This window comes from Dama dama, chromosome 3 (assembly GCF_033118175.1).
Source record: "Dama dama isolate Ldn47 chromosome 3, ASM3311817v1, whole genome shotgun sequence".
In the NCBI taxonomy this organism is placed as follows: domain Eukaryota; kingdom Metazoa; phylum Chordata; class Mammalia; order Artiodactyla; family Cervidae; genus Dama; species Dama dama.
Genome location: NC_083683.1, coordinates 55435518 through 55460826, shown reverse-complemented (window position 1 = coordinate 55460826; position 25309 = coordinate 55435518). Strand labels below are relative to the sequence as shown.

The window sequence follows — 25309 nt, the reverse complement described above, 5'->3', positions numbered from 1 at the left end:
GGGGCAAAGATGCCGTTGCTGGGGGAGAGGGAGAGCACTTTTAAATGAAATGAAACCAGCTTAAACATGACCCTCAAGGCTTCTGCTCCAGCAACTTGGGACCCAAAACTACCTGCAACAGAATGGTGATGGCCATTGAACATAGGAAAAGTTCCAGCTCCCACCTACCTTTGGATAGAGCCCCTCCATTTCCAGCTTCATATCCCACCAGCATGCCCTAGGAAGATATGTGACCTGTGTTAATTATAGATCCAGCTCTCCCACCAAAGCCACTGGGCATACCCTGACTGATAGAGCCACTTCAACATAGGAACACACCTTCAAGAACTGGATAGAATTCCAGTTGAGCTATTTCAGATACAAAAGATGACACTGTTGAAGTGCTGCACTTAATATGCCAGCAAATTTGGAAAACAACAGTGACCACAGGACTGGAAAAAGCCAGGTTTCATCCCAATCCCAAAGGAAGGCAATGCCAAAGAATGTTTAAACTACCTCACAATTGTGCTCATTTCAAGTTCTAACAAAGGAATGCTCAAAGATCCTTCAAGCTAGGCTTCAATAATACATGAACCGAAAACTTCCAGATGTACAAGTTGGATTTAGAAAAGGCAGAGGGACCAGGGATCAAATTGTCAACATCCGTTGGATCGTAGAAAAAGCAAGAGAATTCCAGAAAAAATATCTACTTCTTCCTTGACTACACTAAAGCTTTTAACTGTGTGGATTGCAATAAACTTTAAAATTCTGAAAGAGATGGGAATATCAAACCACCTTTCCTGCCTCTTGAGAAACCTGTAGCAGGTCAAAAAGCAACAGTTAGAACCAGACATGGAACAATGGGCTGGATCATAATTGGGACAGGGGTAGGTCAAGGCCGTTTATTGTCACCCTGCTTATTTAACTTCTATGCAGAGTGCATCATTAGAAGTGCTGGACTGGATGAAACACAAACTGTAATCAAGATTGCCAGAAGAAATATCAATAACATCAGATATGCAGATGCCACCAACATTATGGCAGAAAGCAAAGAGGAACTAAAGAGCCTCTTGATGAAAGTGAAAGAGGAGACTGAAAAAACTGACTTAAAACTCAACATTAAAAAAACTAATATAATGGTATCCAGTCTGATCATTTCACAGCAAATAGATGGGGAAACAATGGAAACAGTGACAGACTTTATTTTCTTGGGCTCTAAAATCACTGTGGACAGTGACTGCAGCCATGAAAATAAAAGACACTTGCTCCTTGGGAAAAAATCTATGACAAACATAGACAGCATATTAAAGCAGAGAAATCACTTTGCTGACAAAGGTCCATCTAGTCAAAGCTATGGTTTTTCCAGCAGTCATGTATGATGTGAGAGTTGGACCATAAAGAAGGCTGAGTGCTAAAGAATTGATGCTTTTGAACTGTGGTGCTGGAGAACACTCTTGAGAGTCCTTTGGACTGCAAAGAGATCAAACCAGTTAATACTGAAAGAAATCAAGCCTGAATATTCATTGAAAGGACTGATGCTGAAGCAGAAGCTCCAATCCTTTGACCACCCAATTCAAAGAGCTGACTCATTAAAAAAAAAACCCTAATGCTGTGAAAGATTGGAGGCCGGAGGAGAAGGGGACAACAGATGAGATGGTTGGATGGTATCACCAACTCAACGGGCATGAGTTTCAGCAAAGTCCTAGAGATAGTGAAGGACAGGGAAGCCTGGCATGCTGCACTTATGGGGTCACAAATAATCAGACATGACTGAGCAACTGAACAACAAGAAGTGTTTCACCTAATTTCAAAGAGTCTGAGAAACTTAAACCTGAATACAGAGAAATTACTTTAAAACAAAAGAACAAGGGAAAATTTCCATAAAAAGTGACTAACGAAACAGAGGTAAATAATTTACCAGATAAAGAGTTTGTCATTAGTAATAAGAATACTAACTGAACATGGGAAAAGAATAGATGAAGACAGTGAAAATCTTAACAAGAATTAGAAAATATAGAAAGAAATAAGTCACAGCTGAAGAATGCAATGACTGAAGTGAAAACTAGATGGAATTAACAGCAAACTATGTGATACAAAAGATCTGGAAGACAGAATAATGGAAATAACCCAATCAGAATAGCAAAAGAAAAACAGATTTTAAGGGACTAGTTTAAGGGACCTCTGTGACAATATCAAGGATAGCTACATTTATTATAGAGGGTTCCAGAATAAGAAGAAAGAACAGGGCCAAAATATATTTGATGAAATTATGACTGAAAATTTCCAAACCGGAAGAAGGAAAGAGATATCCAGATACAGGAATCACAGAGGATTCCAAACATTATGAACCCAAAGAAACCTAAGACATCTTATAAGGAAAATGGCACAATTTAAAGAGAGGATTCTAAATTCCGTAAGAGTAAAATAAAAGAAATCACATACAAGGGAACCTCCATAAGGCTATTACCCGACATTTCTGCACAAACTTTCCGGGCCAGATGGGAGTGACCTAATATATTTAAAGTGCTAAAAGGGAAAAACCTACAAACTAGGATACTCTATTCAGTACCGTTATCATTCAGAATTGAACAAAAGACAAGATAAGCAAAAACTGAGTTTATCAATACTAAGCCAATCTTACAAAAATTTTTAAAGAATCTTTTCCAAGTGGAAAAGAGAAGGCTACAACAAGAAGTAAGAATTGATAGAAAAGAAAAAAAATCCTACTAGTAAAGTCAAATATATAGTAAAGGCTGTCTATCAAGCACTTGAATAAGCAACTATGAAGATTAAAAAAAAAAATAAGCTATAAAATTAACTATAGCTACAATAGGCTATTAAGGGTTAAACATGAAGGAGTTTGACATGACATCAAAACACAAAACTTGCAGAGGAGTTTTAAAAAGTAGATATCTTAGAATGTGTTTGAACTTAAATGACTATCAGTTTAAGACAGGTAGATGTAGTTATAGGTTAACATATATGAACTCCATGGTAAGTACACATCAAAACCCACAATTATATATATAATTGTTCTGCCTTCTGGGTAAACAAAGAACATGGTAGAATAAGAGTGAAAGCTGTATAGCCAATTAGGAGGCCTTTTTTAATATTCAAGGAAGAGCTGATGGTGACCAGAGATAGAAAGAGATAGAAGCAGAAAATTTTCTGCAGGCAGAGTTTCAGCTAATTTGTATGTTGGCAATGAATGAAACAGAAGATTGAATAGATTTTGGCTTGAAACATTGGGAGTTTGGTTGTGCCATTTTAATAGAGAAAGGCAAATTTGAAGGGTACTTAGTAAATGTTCTGTCTTGATTATATTGCATTTGGAAAACCCTTTAGACATTGAGGAGGATTAGGAAGTTGGACATGTATCTGTACAAGCTGAAAGATTACCTTGAGACAGAATTGTATGTATTTTAAGCCATAGGCCCACATGTAAGGTTTGGGGAGATTTATACATAGAGGAGAGAAGAGTGCTCAGGATCAGGTCCTAAATCATCCCAACATTGGGAAACTTGGCAGAGGTCATGAAGCTAGCAAAGGATGAGTAATGAGGAGGAGCAACCTGAGAGACAGGAGGAAAGGTTATAAGAGATTATGAATTTAAGAAAAGATGTTCAAGAAAGAATTAGAATTAGAATTCTTCTTTCAATTCTGTGAAATGCTGTGAAGATGTTAAATTTGAAAAGAATAAAAAAGTGGCATTAGATTTGGCCAACTGGAGGTGACTGATGACCTTGAGAATAGCAGTTTCTAAAGAGTGGTGGAAAAGAGACAACCAACTGAAGGTTGATGAGAAGAGAATAAGAGATCATTATATTACCTTACCTCCCAGGGCCACGAGGTACATTAAATGAAACCATGGATGCAGACCATAGGGCCAGACACGTACTACAGACATCAAAATTAGCTATTTTTATTGCCGCATCACTATCAGTATTATAATTCCTGATGTGATGCGGCTTGCAGAACTGAAGTTGCATGTGATTGCCGTCAGTAGCATGTTATTACTTTCACAGCTCCAAGCCAGCCTCCGAGGATCATCAGTTCCATAAGGTCTGGTTCACGCTACATAATCACCTGGGATCATGTGGTTGCCCTGTCAAATGAATCTACAGTGACGGGATATAAGGTATACAAAAGATTACTAGATTGTTTCCTACACAAGCTTCATTCTTACAAAGAGTGATTGGTATTTGTTTTTTATTGTTGTTTTGTCAAAACTCTTTTATTCTAGTTGTGTAGTGGAATCAGATGACATAGTGCTGTGATAAATTTTGAAATGGGAAAAGACCTTCAGTGAATTCCAGGAAAATACAATGTCAAGTGAATAAGATAGAATAACTACTTTAATGAATATAATTGTTAGAATAATTAGTGTTTAAGGAAAAGAGAAAGAATCGATTTTTGCTTGGCAGTGATTAAGATAGAGTTGCCAAGCATACAGTGAATTCTTTGATGTATTGAGGCACCCTCCTAACTGAACAAAAATGGAAAAAAGGATTATTTCTATTAAATTCTTTATATCACTATCACATTTTTCAATGGATACCAAATTTTAGGAATAGTGTGAAAAATTCTAATTGTGAGGAAATTTTTTAGACTATTTCAATATATTGAAAGAACCCTCATTTTATACCTTTTTCATTAAAAAATACATTTTTAATCTCTATTTTAGATAGTTTCAAAAAATGAAATTCATATGCTTAAGATGTGTCATCTGGATTAGCCTAAAATAAATAAAATCTATCTATGTGATTTAAAAATAATATGACTTTTTCAGCTAATTTACACATAGCTCCCTAATATGTTTTTAATTATTATAAATACAAGCATCTTTATTCAATTTTAGTATTAGGGAATTGGTTCACTATTACCCATTTATTAAATAGTCATATTCTGAAACTTTTAAAGGTACTCTATAGACCTGATGGCCAGCATGATGGCAAGCTGTATTCAACTCATAAACACTCCATAGAAGTCCCAATCCCCAGGGATGGAGAATATGTTGTAGAGGTTCGTGCACACAGTGATGGAGGAGATGGAGTGGTTTCTCAAGTCAAAATTTCAGGTAAGCCAATCATTTAAAACACATTTTAATTAAGTACTCATAAGTCTCTAGGCCCATATGGGTTCCCAAGTATAAATGTGAGGCTGATATTCCCATTAATATCAGTATTATTTGTAAGTAGATTTGAAATGTCAAAGATGCCCTGAAACTTAATATTTGTCCCCTTATGTGTCACAAAAGTACATTGGCAACATATCAGATACTTACTGATTATTATCTGAATATCAAAACACAATAGTATTTATTAAAATAATAAATAATAATATCCAGACTTATATAAATAATATTATCCGAAGATAATAATATCCAAACTTCTCTAATATCAAAAGAAAATTCATTGGACTACTATTAATATTTTCCTAACCACTCTTTCCTTACCTTACACATATTAGCATAGTAACAAGATAAGACAGTAGATGACAACTCCTTCCTTTACCAATATATCTATTTGTCTCAGTATAGCTATTCCTTTTCTGAAAACTCCATTTTCACTCTATTTTCTATTTTCACATTGGTTAATTTGAAATAGATATGTAAGGCAGTGACTTTTTCCTCTATTTGGATTTGTAAAGCTCTACTAATTTTTAAAATTTTGTTGCTTCTCTCTCACTCTGTACACATGGTTTAGTTTATACTGGATTAAAATCAATGTTATTTTGAGAATTTTATGAGACTATGAAATTCTAGAAGATGCTAAATCAAAGATGGAGTAATTGATTTAAAAGAAAAGTTGATGATATATAGTTAAATAGATGAATACGCTATACATTAACCTAATAAAAAGTCCTTTAAAACAATGCCAGCATTTTTTGTCCAAACATAATTATACAAGGAAACTGTTGAATTAACATGAAATGTCAGATGTTAGGTAGATAGTACAATTTGAGACTTTAAAAAAATAAGTTTGGATTTATCTGCAAATTATTTAACTTTTTTGCAATGAGAAAAACATATGAATACAAATGGAAATTTTAGGTTTTCATATGAATTTAAATTATTTACATTAAAAGCAATTTTATTTTAGACATTGTTATATTTTTTTAAAAATTTAGAAATTGCAAAAAAATGAAAGGAAAATAAAATAAATAGTCACATTCCAAACACTCTTAACTGCTTAACTAATGTTCAGTGGAATTTGCTTTAAGTAGACATTTGTAATTTCATGTGTTGGCTTTTATTGAATATATCCTGTCATATCCAAATTTTATCAATTATGTTTCATGAACATTGGAAAATTCATGAATTTTATTTAAAATCTCTGTAACTCAAAGGGTAAAGAATCTGCCTTCAATGCAGTAGACCCAGGTTCGATCCCTGGGTCTGGAGTATCTTCTAGAGAAGGGAATGGCAATCCAGTCCAGTATTCTTGCCTGGAGAATCCCACGGACAGAAGACCCTTGTGGGCTATAGTCCATGGGGTCACAAAGAGTTGGACACGATTGAGCAACTAACACTGCGACTACTGCTATTCTCTCAAACAAATGTGCAAAATTATCTACCCATTTCAGTTTTTTCTATCACAAATAATACTATTTTCCCAAATTTTTATAAATCTTTCTGCAGGTTAAATTCAAATAATCTTCCTGAAGGTTGAATTCAAACAATGAGTTAAAGAGTTTTACTTCTATATTTCAAATTTTCTTTTAAAACATGTATCAACTTATGATCCTATTATTATTGTATATGAGTGCATTTTCTACTGCACCACTCCAACATTAGTCTCTATCTTTTAAGTCATCACTGTTTTGATAGGAGAACATGGCATCTTTGTATTTTTGAAAGTTTTTCTAAATTTTGAACTTGGATAGCACACAGATTCAATAGTTTTACACTTAAAAGGGCTGTTTCACAAAAGGAAATTATTTTGAGTGTGATAAAATGCAAAAAAACCTGAGTAAGTGACTTTTGAAAACTGACCTTCCCTCTCTAGAAGCCAGACAGTGGCATACTGTTGTTCTCTTCATTTTTGCCCTTGATGTATTCCTAATGTGAAGCAAAAGGTGGTTTCTGGGATTTAAACTACAGAAGATTTAAAGGCTGTAGCCGCGACAGTAGCATCAGTAGAGTTTAACTAGTGATGTTCTGGTAAATGTTAAACAGCTGACCCTCGGAAGGTGGGAGGAAGCCCTGGTGTATGGTGTTTGCCAATTTTTATGATGTAAATATTTTCATGATGTCTGATTTCAAGCTTGCTATATGATGTCCCTAAACGTGGAGTTGGAAGGAGGTGCTAAGGAGCACAAGTTTCCCTAGTGGCTCAATGGTAAAGAATGGGTTCAGTCTCTGGGTGGAAAAGATCCCCTGGGAAAGGAAATGGCAACCCACTCCAGTCTTCTTGCCTGGGCAATCCCTCCGACAGAAGAGCCTGGTAGGCTACAGCCCATGGGGTCGCAAGAGTCGAACATGACTTAGTGATTAAAATCAACCAAAGTGATGAAGCTGAGTATTTACTATCTTTGTTCTAATTTTTTTCAATTAGCTAATAAGTTTGCATAGTTTCAATTTTAATAACAACATTTTTAACAACCCACTCACAAATTTCCTTAAAATGTAACAGTCACCTTTTGGCAGGTAGTATGGACCAGCTGCAGCACACCAAGTTTATAGTCTGATTTCAGGGTATAAATAGCCCATGTACAGAATACATAGAGTATGATTTTTTAGAAACGTGAAATATACTCAGAATAGTTTCCTTTTATTGCTAAATAATGGAAAATGTTTTTATTAATGCAGAATTTCTGTTATTTATCTCTTAATTTGGTCAGAACTGTACCAAAAAAACCCTCCAAAACCTGTAGAATTAATATTAAGAAATATCAGATATTTTATGAATGCACCATTTTAGAATTTTCTTATTTATTATTTTCAAAATATTTGTAATGGGGAAAGCATTTGAATACATATGAAAATGTTAGACTTTTTGTTAAGTTTAAAAGACTCCCAGTACTTTCCTTTGTTTCATTTTTTGTGCCTAAAATATGTAGCTATGAATATAATACATTGCTCCATTTTCATGTCTATATGCATCATGCTGTTTATTCATTTTCTCATTCAAAAAATATACGTTAAATGCCTAAAATACTTCAGGCATAATTTACATACTTAAAATGTTCTACCATTTATATATTTCCACATGCTTTGGAGTCTACATCACAATCGTCCCCCTCCGGCTCTACTATAATTCTAAAATTTCTCTTGGCTTCCAATTTTGGCTTCCTATATATAGTCCGTTCTCTGTATAACAGCCAGACTGATCCTTCCAAACATAAGTCAAATCATATAGCTTTCCTCTTAGAAAAATATCCTATAGAATAAAATCAAAATCCCTCACCACTCGCCTGTATAATCTGGTCCTCCCAAACGCTCTTCCCTGAGTTGATTTCACCTGTGCTCCTTTAACCTTTTTTGCTTCTTGAACATACCAGCATTATTCTACCTTTAAACATTATTCAACCTTTAAGCCTCTGTACTTGTTCTTGCTGCTGTCGGGAATTCTGTGGATTTGGGCACTGCTGGTTATTTCTGTCATTTTTGTTTCTGCTCAGATGTCACCTTCTCAAGGAAGAATTATTATATGTCCATCAATGTAACATAGCCCCCTACTCTAGTGCTTTTCATATCACATCATTTTTTCAATTTATTCATATTTATAGCTGTTAGAATTATTTATTAATTTATACTGTTTATTGTCTATATCCTTATTTGTATCTAAGCTCTGTGGGAGCAAGTTTTTGCCTGCCTTGTTCAATCCTTGAATCCTTAGAACTCAAGGGACATATCTGGCACGTAACAGGGTATTAACAAATAATTGTTTAGCTAATTCATGGTTTCTGTATAGAGGAAGATTTAGTTATAAGAATAATTGGGGCAACTTAAACTGTAATTTAGATGTCTAGAATGTTGATATGCTATCATATTGGGCACATGATTTTATGCCATGCGAATCTATAAATTTGATTCTTAGAAAAATTAAGTCTTTGTATTAGAGATATTCTAGAAAATTTATTAGACATGGTAATCTGTAACTCCACTTATCTCTGACCTGAACACTGTCATCTGCTATCTTAATAAATTATTCCCTGTCAGATTGCTTATAGTTCACACAGAGGCAAACATAACAGTGCAAATGTTTCACCACCGACATACTATGTCTCATACATTCTATATTGGCTTTTAAGAATCAGGTGAAATTTAACTATAAATTTTAATACAAATTAATTTATCTTAATGGCAACCCACCCCAGTATTCTTGCCTGGAAAATCCCATGGATGGAGGTTCCTAGTAGGCTACAGTCCATGGGGTTCACAAAGAGTTGGACATGACTGAGTGACGTCACTTCACTTCACTTCTTCATGAAATATACACTTAGAAAATTTCAGAATATAAATTGACAATACATATCCACAGAGAAGCAGTATTTCATTACTGATGTGTCAATGTACATATTTTGCACTTTTATTTTTCTTTTAGTTTTAAACACACTAAAGCCATCTTATTCAAATCAAGACTTTCAAGGATGTTTTAGAGTTTGGACTACTTAAAATAAAAAAAAAGTAGGCATTTGAACCCTTTAAAGTGGTAGTAATATGACCAGATATTTGCACTTGAAGAATTACTTTGTTGTTTGTGGAAAATATATACCATAGGAGAGTAAGATATAAGGAGATGAGTTACAAGGTTATTATCATAGAATGATTAATATGATGATGGTCTGGATTGGAAAGAAGGCAGTGGTAAAGTCTAGAGTAGGTTCTAAAAGAATGAGACATCTTTTCTGCTTGATTTAAAGTTACTATATATTTATTTTGTTGACTTTATGTCTTCTAATAAATCTGCAATTTATCCTGATGTTACCATAGATAATATGATCTAAACATTTAACCTACTATATTTGGTAACTCCAAGCTATTAAGTTAAACTACATAACCAAAGCCACTGACTTCAACACTGATGAAAAACACATTTTGTTTTTTCAGTTTGTTCTCTCCCCAGTAGCAGAAGTTAAAGGGCTAGGAAACCGTTCTCTAGTGAAGCATTTAGATGTCTGACTATGTTACTCACATGCTCTCTCCTCCACTGTCTATGTTTAATTCCAACTTCATGAAATTAAAATTCTTCATTAATATCAGCAATTTTGCAAATACCTTGGTAAGCATTTTCAAAACCAAAAATAGTCTGAGTGTCTAATTTTATACAATAGCCTGTATACACATGGTGGTCTAAGGCTTACTTTATCCTGTCTTATTTAATGACAGGATGCCATATACTTAAGTGATCTCCATATCTGTAACCTTGTAAATGTTCTATATCATTTGGAAAATAAATTTCAATAAATAAATTAGCTACTAGCCTAAAATTTTGAAATGGTATATTATGTCACAGTAAAGTTATAGTTGAATGCCATTTTTATAGGTTCATCATCATAACTTTAAAGTTTTATATTTGTAGCTATGAGACAATCAAATATTGTCATTCAGGAAATGCTATCACTCAAACCATTTTGAAATAATCAAATATTTTGTTTTCCTTTGCTATATTTTGTGTGGGATGCAAGAGGGTGAATTCAACCTGTATATTTCTAGGTTGACAAATACCTTACATTTAAAATTACCTCTAAAATATAAATTCCTTTTATTACCATTCAGTCATGACTACGCACTTAAAATGTTTTCTGACTCTACTGCAGTGCTTGACACTCCTAGTTTTGTAAAAAGATTATGTTTTGAGAGAACAGCATCGAAGCATGTATATTATCAAGGGTGAAACAGATCACCAGCCCAGGTTGGATGCATGAGACAAGTGCTCAGGGCTGGTGCACTGGGAAGACCCAGAGGGATGGGGTGGGGAGAGAGGTGGGAGGGGGGATCAGGATAGGGAACACATGTAAATCCATGGTGATTCATGTCAATGTATGGCAAAAACCACTATAATATTGTAAAGTAATTAGCCTCCAACAAATAAAAATAAATGGAAAAAAAATAAAATAAATGAGAAGTTATCTGAGCAAACTAATACTTTTTCACGTCTTTGTATTTGATTTAGAGACTGACTCAGTGCCTTGATCATTGTCAATGTATGAATGATCCATGTTTGTTTCAGCAGTTGATGGACAGGGTTAGGGACTCCCAGTAAGGAAGTTCTCAGAAGTTTACTTACCCTTCAGAAGCTTTGGGCAGTAATTCTAGGAGCATATTTTGTCACTTTGTCAGACCATGGATAGCATCTCTCCATCTAAACTAATCTGGGTTCTCCTGAATCTTCCCCAAGGTTTGTTTGTTTATTTATTTATTTATTTATTAGTTACTAGTAAGTTCACACAGCTCCCAAGGTATTTTGTTCATTAACTTAGTTGCAGACATAATTTGATTAGAAAATTCCTCACTGGAATACATTATAAAAATAGAAGAGAAAATAAGAAATCGTCCTCCAGTGTTTCAGTCCTGTACAGTTCAGTCATGCCTGGCTGTTTGCAATCCCATGGACTGCAGCACGCCAGGCTTCCCTGTCCATCACCAATACCCAGAGCTTACTCAAACTCATATCCCATTGAGTCGGTAATGCCACCCAACTATCTCATCCTCTGTCATCCCCTTCTCTTCCTGCCTTCAATCTTTCCCAGCATCAGGGTCTTTTCCAATGAGTCAGTTCTTCACATGAGGTGGCCAAAGTATTGGAGTTTCAGCTTCAGCATCAGTCCTTCCAATGAATATTCAGGACTAATTTCCTTTAGGATGTACTGGTTGGATCTCCTTGCAGTTCAAGGGACTCTCAAGAGTCTTCTCCAAAACCATAGTTCAAAAGCATCAATTCTTTGGCACTCAGCTTTCTTTATGGTCCAACTCTCACATCCATACATAACTACTGGAAAAACAATAGCTTTGACTAGACGGATCTTTGTTAGCAAAATAATGTCTTTGCTTTTTAATATGCAGGCTATGTTGGTCACAGCTTTTCTTCCAAGGAGCAAGCATCTGTTAATTTCATGGCTGTAGTTACCATCTGCAGTGATTTTGGAGTCCCCAAAAATAAAGTCTGTCAATATTTCCATTGTTTCCCCATCTACTTGCCATGAACTGATCGGACCAGATCATGATTTTAGTTTTCTGAATATTGAGTTTTAAGGTAACTTTTTAACTCTTCTTGTTTACTTTCAAGAGGCTCTTTAGTTCTTTGCTTTCTGCAGTAAGGACTGTGTTATCTGCATACCTGAGGTTATTGATATTTCTCCCAACAATCTTGATTCCAGCTTGTGCTTCATCCAGTCCAGCATTTCTCATGATGTATTCTGCATATAAGTTAAATAAGCAGGGTGACAATATACAGCCTTGACGTACTCCTTTTCCTACTTGGAACCAGTCTGTTGTTCCATGTCCAGTTCTTACTGTTGCTTCTTGACCTGCATACAGATTTCTCAAGAGGCGGGTTTGGTATTCCCATCTCTTTAAGAATTTTCCACAGTTTGTTGTGATCCACATAGTCAAAGGCTTTGGCATAGTTAATAAAGAAGATGTATTTTTGAACCCTCTTGCTTTATCGACGATCCAATGGATGTTGGCAATTTGTTCTCTGGTTCCTCTGGCTTTTCTAAATCCAGCTTGAACATCTGGAAGTTCGTGGTTCACATACTGTTGAAGCCTGGCTTGGAGAATTTTGAGCATTACTTTGCTAACATGTGACATGAGTGTAATGTGAGGTAGTTTGAGCATTCTTTGGCATTGCCTTTCTTTGGGACTGGAATGAAAACTGACCTTTTTGAATCCTATGGCCACTGCTGAGTTTTCCAAATATGCTGGCATATTGAGTGCAGCACTTTCACAGCATCATCTTTTTTTTTTTTTATTATTATTATTTTTTTTTTTTTCCAGTGGGTTTTGTCATACATTGATATGAATCAGCCATGGATTTACATGTATTCCCAATCCCGATCCCCCCTCCCACCTCCCTCTCCACCCGATTCCTCTGGGTCTTCCCAGTGCACCAGGCCGGAGCACTTGTCTCGTGCATCCCTCCTGGGCTGGTGATCTGTTTCACCATAGATAGTATACATGCTGTTCTTTTGAAATATCCCACCCTCACATTCTCCCACAAAGTTCAAAAGTCTGTTCTGTATTTCTGTGTCTCTTTTTCTGTTCTGCATATAGGGTTATCGTTATCACCTTTCTAAATTCCATATACATGTGTCAGTATGCTGTAATGTTCTTTATCTTTCTGGCTTACTTCACTCTGTATAATGGGCTCCAGCTTCATCCATCTCATTAGGACTGGTTCAAATGAATTCTTTTTAATGGCTGAGTAATATTCCATGGTGTATATGTACCACAGCTTCCTTATCCATTCATCTGCTGATGGGCATCTAGGTTGCTTCCATGTCCTGGCTATTATAAACAGTGCTGCGATGAACATTGGGGTGCACGTGTCTCTTTCAGATCTGGTTTCCTCAGTGTGTATGCCCAGAAGTGGGATTGCTGGGTCATATGGCAGTTCTATTTCCAGTTTTTAAAGAAATCTCCACACTGTTTTCCATAGCGGCTGTACTAGTTTGCATTCCCACCAACAGTGTAAGAGGGTTCCCTTTTCTCCACACCCTCTCCAGCATTTATTGCTTGTAGACTTTTAGATAGCAGCCATCCTGGCTGGCGTGTAATGGTACCTCATTGTGGTTTTGATTTGCATTTCTCTAATAATGAGTGATGTTGAGCATCTTTTCATGTGTTTGTTAGCCATCTGTATGTCTTCTTTGGAGAAGTGTCTGTTTAGTTCTTTGGCCCATTTTTTGATTGGGTCATTTATTTTTCTGGAATTGAGCTGCAGGAGTTGCTTGTATATTTTTGAGATTAATCCTTTGTCTGTTTCTTCATTTGCTATTATTTTCTCCCAATCTGAGGGCTGTCTTTTCACCTTACTTATAGTTTCCTTTGTAGTGCAAAAGCTTTTAAGTTTCATTAGGTCCCATTTGTTTAGTTTTGCTTTTATTTCCAATATTCTGGGAGGTGGGTCATAGAGGATCTTGCTTTGATTTATGTCGGAGAGTGTTTTGCCTATGTTCTCCTCTAGGAGTTTTATAGTTTCTGGTCTTACATTTAGATCTTTAATCCATTTTGAGTTTATTTTTGTGTATGGTGTTAGAAAGTGTTCTAGTTTCATTCTTTTACAAGTGGTTGACCAGTTTTCCCAGCACCACTTGTTAAAGAGGTTGTCTTTTTTCCATTGTATATCCTTGCCTCCTTTGTCAAAGATAAGGTGTCCATAGGTTCGTGGATTTATCTCTGGGCTTTCTATTCTGTTCCATTGATCTATATTTCTGTCTTTGTGCCAGTACCATACTGTCTTGATGACTGTGGCTTTGTAGTAGAGTCTGAAGTCAGGAAGGTTGATTCCTCCAGTTCCATTCTTCTTTCTCAAGATTACTTTGGCTATTCGAGGTTTTTTGTATTTCCATACAAATTGTGAAATTCTTTGGTCTAGTTCTGTGAAAAATACCGTTGGTAGCTTGATAGGGATTGCATTGAATCTATAGACTGCTTTGGGTAGAATAGCCATTTTGACAATATTAATTCTTCCAATCCATGAACACGGTATGTTTCTCCATCTGTTTGTGTCCTCTTTGATTTCTTTCATCAGTGTTTTATAGTTTTCTATGTATAGGTCCTTTGTTTCTTTAGGTAGATATACTCCTAAGTATTTTATTCTTTTTGTTGCAATGGTGAATGGTATTGTTTCCTTAATTTCTCTGTCTGTTTTTTCATTGTTAGTATATAGGAATACAAGGGATTTCTGTGTGTTAATTTTATATCCTGCAACTTTACTATATTCATTGATTAGCTCTGGTAATTTTCTGGTAGAATCTTTAGGGTTTTCTATGTAGAGGATCATGTCATCTGCAAACAGTGAGAGTTTTACTTCTTCTTTTCCTATCTGGATTCCTTTTACTTCTTTTTCTGCTCTGATTGCTGTGGCCAGCACTTCCAACACTATGTTGAATAGTAGTGGTGAGAGTGGGCACCCTTGTCTTGTTCCTGATTTCAGGGGAAATGCCTTCAATTTTTCACCATTGAGGGTGATGCTTGCTGTGGGTTTGTCATATATAGCTTTTATTATGTTGAGGTATGTTCCTTCTATTCCTGCTTTTTGGAGAGTTTTAATCATAAATGAGTGTTGAATTTTGTCAAAGGCTTTCTCTGCATCTATTGAGATAATCATATGGTTTTTATCTTTCAATTTGTTAATGTGGTGCATTACATTGATTGATTTGTGGATATTAAAGAATCCTTGCATTCCTGGGATAAAGCCCACTTGGTCATGGTGTATGATTTTTTTAATATGTTGTTGGATTCTGTTTGCTAGAATTTTGTTAAGGATTTTTGCATCTATGTTCATCAGTGATATTGGCCTGTAGTTTTCTTTTTTTGTGGCATCTTTGTCTGGTTTTGGAATTAGGGTGATGGTGGCCTCATAGAATGAGTTTGGAAGCTTACCTTCTTCTGCAATTTTCTGGAAGAGTTTGAGTAAGATAGGTGTTAGCTCTTCTCTAAATTTTTGGTAGAATTCAGCTGTGAAGCCATCTGGTCCTGGGCTTTTGTTTGCTGGAAGATTTTTGATGACAGTTTCGATTTCCTTGCTTGTGATGGGTCTGTTAAGATCTTCTATTTCTTCCTGGTTCAGTTTTGGAAGGTTATACTTTTCTAAGAATTTGTCCATTTCATCCAAGTTGTCCATTTTATTGGCATAGAGGTGCTGGTAGTAGTCTCTTATGATCCTTTGTATTTCAGTGTTGTCTGTTGTGATCTCTCCATTTTCATTTCTAATTTTGTTAATTTGGTTTTTCTCTCTTTGTTTCTTAATGAGTCTTGCTAATGGTTTGTCAATTTTGTTTATTTTTTGAAAAAACCAGCTTTTAGCTTTGTTGATTTTTGCTATGGTCTCTTTAGTTTCTTTTGCATTTATTTCTGCCCTGATTTTTAAGATTTCTTTCCTTCTGCTAACTCTGGGGTTCTTCATTTCTTCCTTCTCTAATTGCTTTAGGTGTAGAGTTAGGTTATTTAATTGGTTTTTTTCCTGTTTCTTGATGTAAGCCTGTAATGCTATGAACCTTCCCCTTAGCACTGCTTTTACAGTGTCCCATAGGTTTTGGGTTGTTGTGTTTTCATTTTCATTCATTTCTATACATATTTTGATTTCTTTTTTGATTTCTTCTATGATTTGTTGGTTATTCAGAAGCGTGTTATTTAGCCTCCATATGTTTGAAGTTTTAACAATTTTTTCCCTGTAATTGAGATCTAATCTTACTGCACTGTGGTCAGAAAAGATGACTGGAATGATTTCAATTTTTTTGAATTTTCCAAGACCAGATTTATGGCCTAGGATGTGATCTATTCTGGAGAATGTTCCGTGTGCACTTGAGAAAAAGGTGAAGTTGATTGTTTTGGGGTGAAATGTCCTATAGATATCAATTAGGTCTAGCTGGTCCATTGTGTCATTTAAGGTTTGTGTTTCCTTGTTAATTTTCTGTTTAGTTGATCTATCCATAGTTGTGAGTGGGGTATTAAAGTCTCCCACTATTATTGTGTTACTATTAATTTCCTCTTTCATACTTGTTAGCGTTTGCCGTACATATTGCGGTGCTCCTATGTTGGGTGCATATATATTTATAATTGTTATATCTTCTTCTTGGATTGATCCTTTGATCATTATGTAGTGTCCTTCTTTGTCTCTTTTCACAACCTTTATTTGAAAGTCTATTTCATCTGATATGAGTATTGCGACTCCTGCTTTCTTTTGGTCTCCGTTTGCATGAAATATTTTTTTCCAGCCCTTCACTTTTAGTCTGTATGTGTCTCTTGTTTTGAGGTGGGTCTCTTGTAGACAGCATATATAGGGGTCTTGTTTTTGTATCCATTCAGCCAATCATTGTCTTTTGGTTGGGGCATTCAACCCATTTACATTTAGGGTAATTATTGATAGGTGTGGTCCCGTTGCCATTTACTTTGTTGTTTTGGGTTCACATTTATAAAACCTTTCTGCATTTCCTGTCTAGAGAAGATCCTTTAGCATTTGTTGAAGAGCTGGTTTGGTGGTGCTGAATTCTCTCAGCTTTTGCTTATCTGTAAAGCTTTTGAATTCTCCTTCATATCTGAATGAGATCCTTGCTGGATACAGTAATCTAGGTTGTAGGTTATTCTCTTTCATTACTTTCAGTACGTCCTGCCATTCCCTTCTGGCCTGGAGGGTTTCTATTGATAGATCAGCTGTTATCCTTATGGGAATCCCTTTGTGTGTTATTTGTTGTTTTTCCCTTGCTGCTTTTAATATTTGTTCTTTGTGTTTGATCTTTGTTAATTTGATTAATATGTGTCTTGGGGTGTTTCGCCTTGGGTTTATCCTGTTTGGGACTCTCTGGGTTTCTTGGATTTGGGTGGCTATTTCCTTCCCCATTTTAGGGAAGTTTTCAGCTATTATCTCCTCGAGTATTTTCTCATGGCCCTTCTTTTTGTCTTCTTCTTCTGGAACTCCTATGATTCGAATGTTGGGGCGTTTCACAGTGTCCCAGAGGTCCCTGAGGTTGTCCTCATTTCTTTTGATGCTTTTTTCTTTTTTCCTCTCTGCTTCATTTATTTCCACCATTTTATCTTCTACCTCACTTATCCTATCTTCTGCCTCCGTTATTCTACTCTTGGTTCCCTCCAAAGTGTTTTTGATCTCATTCATTGCATTATTCATTTGTAATTGACTCTTTTTTATTTCTTCTAGGTCTTTATTAAACAGTTCTTGAATCTTTTCAATCTTTGTTTCCAGGCTATTTATCTGTAACTCCATTTTGTTTTCAAGATTTTGGATCATTTTTATTATCATTATTCTAAATTCTTTTTCAGGTAGATTCCCTATCTCCTCCTCTTCTGTTTGACTTGGTGGGCATTTTTCATGTTCCTTTACCTGTTGGGTATTTCTTTGCCTTTTCATCTTGTTTAGATTGCTGTATCTGGAGTGGGCTTTCTGTATTCTGGAGGTCTGTGGTTCCTTTTTGTTGTGGAGGATTAACCCAGTGGGTGGGGTTAGACGATTGGCTTGTCAAGGTTTCCTGGTTAGGGAAGCTTGCATCAGTGTTCTGGTGCGTGGAACTTGATTTCTACTCTTTGGAGAGCAATGGAGTGCCCAGTAATGAGTTTTGAGATGGGTCTATGTGTTAGGTGTGACCTTGGGCAGCCTGTATGTTGATGTTCAGGGCTATGTTCCTGCGTTGCTGGAGAATTTGCGTGGTATGTCTTGCTCTGAAACTTATTGGCTCTTGTGTGGTGGTTGGTTTCAGTGTAGGTATGGAGGCTTTTGGACAGTCACTTATTACTTAAAGTTCCTTGTAGTCAGGAGTTTTCTGGTGTTCTCAGGTTTTGGGCTTAAGTCTCCTGCCTCTGGATTTCAGTTTTATTCTTCCTGTAGTCTCAGGACTTCTCCAACTATGCAGCCCTGATAAGAAAACTTCTAGGTTAATGGCTAAAAGATTCTCCCCCGTTAGGGACACCCAGAGAGGTTCACAGAGTCACATGAAGAAGAGGAGAGGGAGGAGGGAGATAGAGATGAACAGGAGGAGAAAAAGGGGGACTCAAGAGGAGAGAGACAGATCTACACAGCTGTCTGTTCCCAGAGTGTTCTCCGTAGCCCAGTCACCTACAAAGATTCACAGAATTGGATTGGGAAGAGAAGGGGAAAGGAGGAAATAGAGGTGTTCTGAGGTAGAAAACAGAGAGTCAAGATTGGGAGAGAATAATCTTCGGTTTAAAAATAGGGCTTCTCTTCTTTTTTTTTTTTGTAAGGTTATAGTGTATTGAAAATGAAAATTAAGGAGTAGTAGAGGAGTACTAGAGGACTTTAAAAGAAATAAGATAAAAAGAAAAATCGAAAATAGAAGAGAGGAAGGAAAGAAAAAAAAGAAAGAAAAAGAAAAAAAAAGAAAAAAAAGAAAAAAAAAAGGAAAAAAAAATTTTTTTTTTCCCCCTAATTAAAAAATCGTAAAAGTCTATGGAAATGAAAGTTAAGAAGTAATGGGGGAGTAATAGGGGATTTTAAAGGAAAATAAAAGAGAAAAAATAAAAAAGAAAAAAAGAAAAAAAAATTAAAAAAGAAAAAAGTAAAATTATATCTAGGAGTTTCTCTGGAGCTGTTGCGGTCAGTGTGGGTTCGGCTCAGTTTCAGATAGCTCCTCGTTCCAGCTTACGCTTCTCGATATCTACAGGCTCCTCTGGTGTAGACAATGTTTCCTAGAGGGATTTTAATCTGTTGCACCAGTCCCTTCTGAAGCGGTTCCCTTTGTTTATTTGGCTTCTGTTTGCCGGTCTCTTCAGAGCCTCATTTCCGCCCTGACACAGGCGGGCGGAGGTGGACTCTTATTCAGGTAGCTAGTTCCGTCGCTCCGCGGGGAGGGGCTTGCGCTGCCGGGAGGGGCCGACCCTGCCCTCTCCGTCTGCGCCGCTCAGGCTCCCGGCTGTTCTATATGGAGCGCGCCCCGCGCTGCGCGAGGTTCCAGCCCTCGGGTGTTCCACAAAAGCGCGGAAGGAAAAGCTGCGCCTGCTCTCTGTGCCTTCCCCGTCAGAGCTGTCCAGGCAGCCAGGGGCTCGGTGGGCGCACCCCCCCCCCCCCCAGGTGTGGCGCGCCCCCTCCCTTCCGCGGACCCAGTCTCAGTTTCCGCTGGCGCCAGTCGGGTGCGCGCGCCTTCTGCCCTCCGCGTCCCCAGCCCCAGTCCCCGCCCGCGCCGGTCGGGTGCCTGCGCCCTGTGTCTCGCCGCGACCTTCCCCTCCCCCCTGCCTCCTGCCTCCGGCGGGGCTGGGCCGGTCCGCAGCCTGCGAGCTCCTCTCTGGACCCTCTCGGTCTCTTTGTTCTGCGAACGGCCGGCAGTGTGTTCGGGCCGGCTAATTTACTCTCTCTCCTTTGGTCTCCCACAGTTCAAGTTGGCAACTCACAGAAGCTCCCTCCGATTGTCCTCAGGGCACTCAGGCCCGGACCCTACCCCAAGCAATGCCGCCTAAGAGCTCCTGGGACGGATCTCCGTCCTTAGCTCTTTTGTTTCACTTTTTATCTTTTATATTTTGTCCTACCTCCTTTCGAAGACAATGGGCTGCTTTTCTGGGCGCCTGATGACCTCAGCTAGCGATCAGAAGTTGTTTTGCGAAGTTTGCTCTGCGTTCAGTTATTCTTTTGATGAATTTGTAGGAGAGAAAGTGGTCTCCCCGTCCTACTCCTCCGCCATCTTGGCTCCTCCCCCCCAGCATCATCTTTTTTTATTTGAAATAGCTCAGCTGGAATTCCATCACCTCCACTAGCTTTGCTCATAGTAATACTTCCTAAAGGCCACTTGACATCACACTCCCAAATGTCTGGCTTTAGTTGAGTGACCACACCATCATGGTTATCTCAGTCCTTATTGTAAATGTGGTTTTTTGGAAATGTTAAATTAAATTAAAAGCAGAAAATAAATATGTTTTAATTCTAAAATGCTTTCATGGTATAGAAATGTATATTATTGAAACCATTAAAATTATAGGATAAGAAAACCTGCAAAAAAAAAAAAAAAAAACCTGCAGATTTTGAAGCTATATCCGAAAATATCTAAAAGGGAGATTTGCCCAAGATATGGAAAATAATGATTAATATCACTTGATCACTAAGATTCAGAAATAGCAATGCGGCTACCATATTTAGTCACTCCCTTATTTCCTTTCTCAGTATTATGATAATATCATAATGGAAATAATTGTATACAGACCCTTTTTTTTTTTTTTTAATTTCCATGTGTTTCTTAGAAAAGATTCCCAGAAGTGAAAATACAGGATTAAAGGGAAGGATCTTTCAAAGACTTGGTGGTCCCTACTTGACAACTGTCAAATTGCTACCCAAATAGTAATGCCCATGTTTCATTAAAGAGGTTTTATTTCTTCATTAAAGAAGTTTTCTTTGTTTTTTTTCTGACTAGCATTTTGCTATTCAAAAATTTTATAAATTAAGCAAAGTTATTATCTCATAATTTTTATTATTTGCTACCTAGATGACTAATATGTTTAATAGCTACTTATCGTACCAATTCTTCTTAATTCTGATTATATTATGTTTTGTTTACTATTAATAACTTTCTTTAAATTTTTATAATCAGTTTATCAAGATTTTAAACATTTTCATGCCATATTTGTAGCAAATATTTTTCAAATTCAGGCACTTGGTCATGTCTGACTCTTTGCGACCCCATGGACTGCAGTATGTTAGGCTTCCTGTCCAACACCAACATCCAGAGCTTGCTCAAACTCATGTCCATTGATTTGGTGATGCCATCCAACCATCTTATCCTCTGTCGTCCCCTGCTTCTCACGCCTTCACTCTTTCCTGGCATCAGGGTCTTTTCTAGTGAGTCAGTTCTTCACATCAGGTGACCAAAGTATTGGAGTTTCAGGTTCAGCATCAGTTCTTCCAATGAATATTAAAGACTGATTTCCTTTAGGATGGACTGGTTAGATCTCCTTGCAGTCCACGGGACTCTCAAGAGTCTTCTCCAACACCACACCACAGTTCAAAAGCATCAGTTATTTGGTGCTCAGCTTTCTTTATATTCCAAATCTCACATCCATACATGACTACTGGAAAAACCTTTGACTAGACGGACCTTTGTATTTTAATATTATTGACACTAGATTGGTGTTTTATTTTTAAACAAAATAGTTAATTGCTACTATAAAAATTCTCAAATATTTAGTGCACATGAGCAAGAAGTAATAGAATAATATATGTAAGTCTATTTATGTGAAATTCAGAAACAATTTAATAAAGCAATTTTTAAAAAGGTATATATGTAAAACTTCCCCAAAAAGAGATTGATTAGCACAAAATTCAGCACAATGCTTCAAAGGGCAATCAAGAAGAGGCTTATAGCATGGTGACAATGCTATTTATTTGCCTGCTGATAGGTATACAGACATTTTTTGCTTTTTCTAAGTAGCATTTTTAAAAAAATATTAATTTACATAATTTATTTCAAAGTTGTAAAAGTAAAAAGAGTTTTGACACAGCTGAAAATTATTGAATTTGGTATTTTATTGGTCTGTATTGGAGAAGGCAATGGCACCCCACTCCAGTACTCTTGCCTGAAAAATCCCATGGGTGGACGAGCCTGGTAGGCTGCAGTCAATGGGGTCGCTAAGAGTCGGACACGACTGAGTGACTCCACTTTCACTTTTCACTTTCATGCATTGGAGAAGGAATGGCAACCCACTCCAGTGTTCTTGCCTGGAGAATCCCAGGGACAGAGGAGCCTGGTGGGCTGCCGTCTATGGGGTCACACAGAGTTGGACACATCTGAAGCGACTTAGCAGCAGTAGCAGCAGCAGGTCTGTATTAGTTACGGTTGCCATAACAAAGTACCACAGACTGAGTGACTTAAACAACAGAAATGTATTTTCTTTCAACTCTGGATCCTAGAAGTCTGAGGTGAAAGTTTTGACAGGTCTGACTTCATTGGAGGCTTCTCTCTTTGGCTTGGAGATGGCCATCTTCTCCCCAATATTCATGGGTCTTCCCTCTGTATATATCTGTGTCCTAAATTCTCTTTCTTATGATAATACCAATTATATTAGACAAGGCCCACTTAATAGCATAACCCTTTTTTAACTTAATTACCTCTTTACAAATCCCATCTCCAAATATAGTCATATTCTAAGGTACTAGGGATTAAGGCTTCAGCATATGAATTTTTAGTGGTAAAATCCAGTCCATAAAACAAATCACTGGAATTTCAAGAGGAAAGCCTCCATAATATAGCATGGGTGAAAGTGTTATTTCTCTAGGCAATCTACACAGAACTTATATCCTAAAGAATGGTGGCAAAAGCAGAAGCAGGCAAGTGGGTAAGATAGAAGAGGGCTAGGGCCTATATTTTCTTATTTTCCAAATTTGCTGGCATATTGAGTGCAGCACTTTCACAGCATCATCTTTCAAGATTTGAAATAATTCAACTGGAATTCCATCACATCCACTAGCTTTGTTTGTAATGATGCTTTCTAAGGCCCACTTGACTTCACATTCTAGGATGTCTGGCTCTAGGTGAGTAATCACACCATTGTGATTATCTGGGTCATGAAGATCTTTTTTGTACAGTTCTTCGTGTATTCTTGCCACCTCTTCTTAATATCTTCTGCTTCTGTTAGGTCCATACCGTTTCTGTCCTTTATTGAGCCCATTTTTGCATGAAATATTCCCTTTGTATCTCTAATTTTCTTGAAGAGATCTCTAGTCTTTCCCATTCTATTGTTTTCCTCTATTTCTTTGCACTGATCACTGAGGAAGGCTTTCTTATCTCTCCTGGCTATTCTTTGGAACAATAAAAAGCCTCAAGCAAGAAGGTATACTTGATAGCTCTAGGGCAAGCAAGATCAACTTGCCTGGGGCTGAGCAAGCTAGGGGGAGAGTGGACACAACAAGTCTTGAGAGTTAGATAGGACCTGAATCATAACTAGATGTATGGATCTTGATTGAGGACATTGGAATTTACTCTAAACGTGACAAGAAACCATTGAAGCATTTTAAGATGTGGACTGACATGATTGGATTTATATTTTACAAGTTCTATTTTTTAAATTCTTTGGAAAGAGGTAGAAATTTTGTGAATTGTGGAGGAAATCTCTGTCAATATCAGGAAATAAGGAGGGCAGGAAATAGCAGCCTAAAGGGAAGAGTCTAAGCAAGAGATGATGTCAGCTTTGACTTTGTGTGTGTGTGTGTGTTAGTCCCTCTGTCATGTCCAACTCTTTGTGACCCCATGGACTGTAGCCTGCCAGGCTCCTCTGTCCTTGGAATTTCCCAGGCAAGAATACTTGAGTGAATTGCCATTTGCTTCTCCAGAGGATCTTCCCAACCCAAGGATTGATTCTGGGTCTCCTGCATTGCAGATGGCATCCTTACCGTCTGAGCCACACTATTTGACTAGTACGGTCACAGTAAAAGAAGTGAGAAATGCCTATACTCAGGATTTATTTGGAAGAAGACCCAACAATATTTTCTAATGAGAAAGGAGGGTGAAAGAAGAATTGGCATAACTCTTAAGAATTTAGGTTAACCAACAGAATCATCTACTGAAATGGCCAACAGAATATTTACTTCAACAGAACCAACTACTTAAAATAGATAATTGGAGAAAATAATTAGGAGTTCAAATTTTGACATGCTAGTTTCTGCCATGTCTATTAGACATCCAGGTATATAGATTTTAAAGCAATTATCTAGCCAAACAGAAGCTAGCTGAGGTCAGATAATAAATTTGTCAGAAAACCAATTGGCACAATTGTGTATCTATAACCCATACCAGTCTGATACAGACATAGAGATAGCAGAGAGTTGTTGGTGTTGCCCAAAGCTGGTGCATTGCATGGTAATAAGAGATCAAGGGAAACAAGGATGTATTACTTCTAGTTAAGGAAGAATTTAAATATCTGGACAGAGTGTTCATATCTATTAGGATATTTTCAGCTGTCAGAAGCAAACTCTCAACTCAAAATTGCTTGAGAGATAGGTAGGCCTTCCACCTTTGTGACATCAGTGTCTCAAACATGTAATCAAGGGCCAGTCACCCCACTCCCCCAGATTTATCTTCTTGGGAGGTCTCAGAATTAGGTTCATTCTAAAGCTCATCTAAGACTCTCTGTGGTTGCATGATGGCTGCCACAGTGCTAGGAATTATTTCATGCAGACCTGATGACCTCCAATAAAGAAGAGTTCTGTCTCTTTTGAAACTCTTTTTTTAAAATGAAGGATCTTTCCCAAAAGAATCTCAGAAAACCTTTCCTTATTGTCCAGAACTGGGTCACAAAGCTACCTTTAAACTAATAAAATGGCATTTGCATGATTGCTCACTGTGATAAAATTTACCACAAATCTGGGGACAAAAAATATCTTCCTTGAGGGGAGAACATCTGAACAAAACATGGAAATGTGTTGACAAGGAAGCAAAGAGAAGATTTCTGCTTACTTTTCAAAGTTAACTAACAAGGTAAATATACATGGAAATAGGGAAAGGAAGAAGAGGAAACTAGGTCAAAGAGCAACTTCATAAAAATGCAGAAGAGAAAGGAAAGTTACAGGAAGGATAGAAATTTAGCTTCAAAAGCAGAAGATTTAGGCAAGAATATTTTTTTAATTGAAATAATAAGGAGACTTCACCAACAAGGATCCTGAGACTTAAACAAGGATTTAGGATGTCAAACAAGTAGCCCAAGAGTATGTCAATA

At 37.0% G+C, this 25309-nt stretch overlaps 1 protein-coding gene across 3 annotated transcripts in view; it reads left to right on the top strand.

Annotated features, from left to right (window-relative positions):
* The window catches only part of CNTN1 (contactin 1), a 403973-nt gene that overhangs the window by 344537 nt on the left and 34127 nt on the right, over positions 1–25309 (top strand). For all 3 annotated transcript variants that reach the window (XM_061129827.1, XM_061129819.1, XM_061129837.1), the window contains exons 22-23: positions 4005–4117; positions 4900–5056. In XM_061129827.1, coding sequence (XP_060985810.1) covers positions 4005–4117; positions 4900–5056 — 270 coding nt within the window. The remainder of the gene's footprint in view (positions 1–4004; positions 4118–4899; positions 5057–25309) is intronic.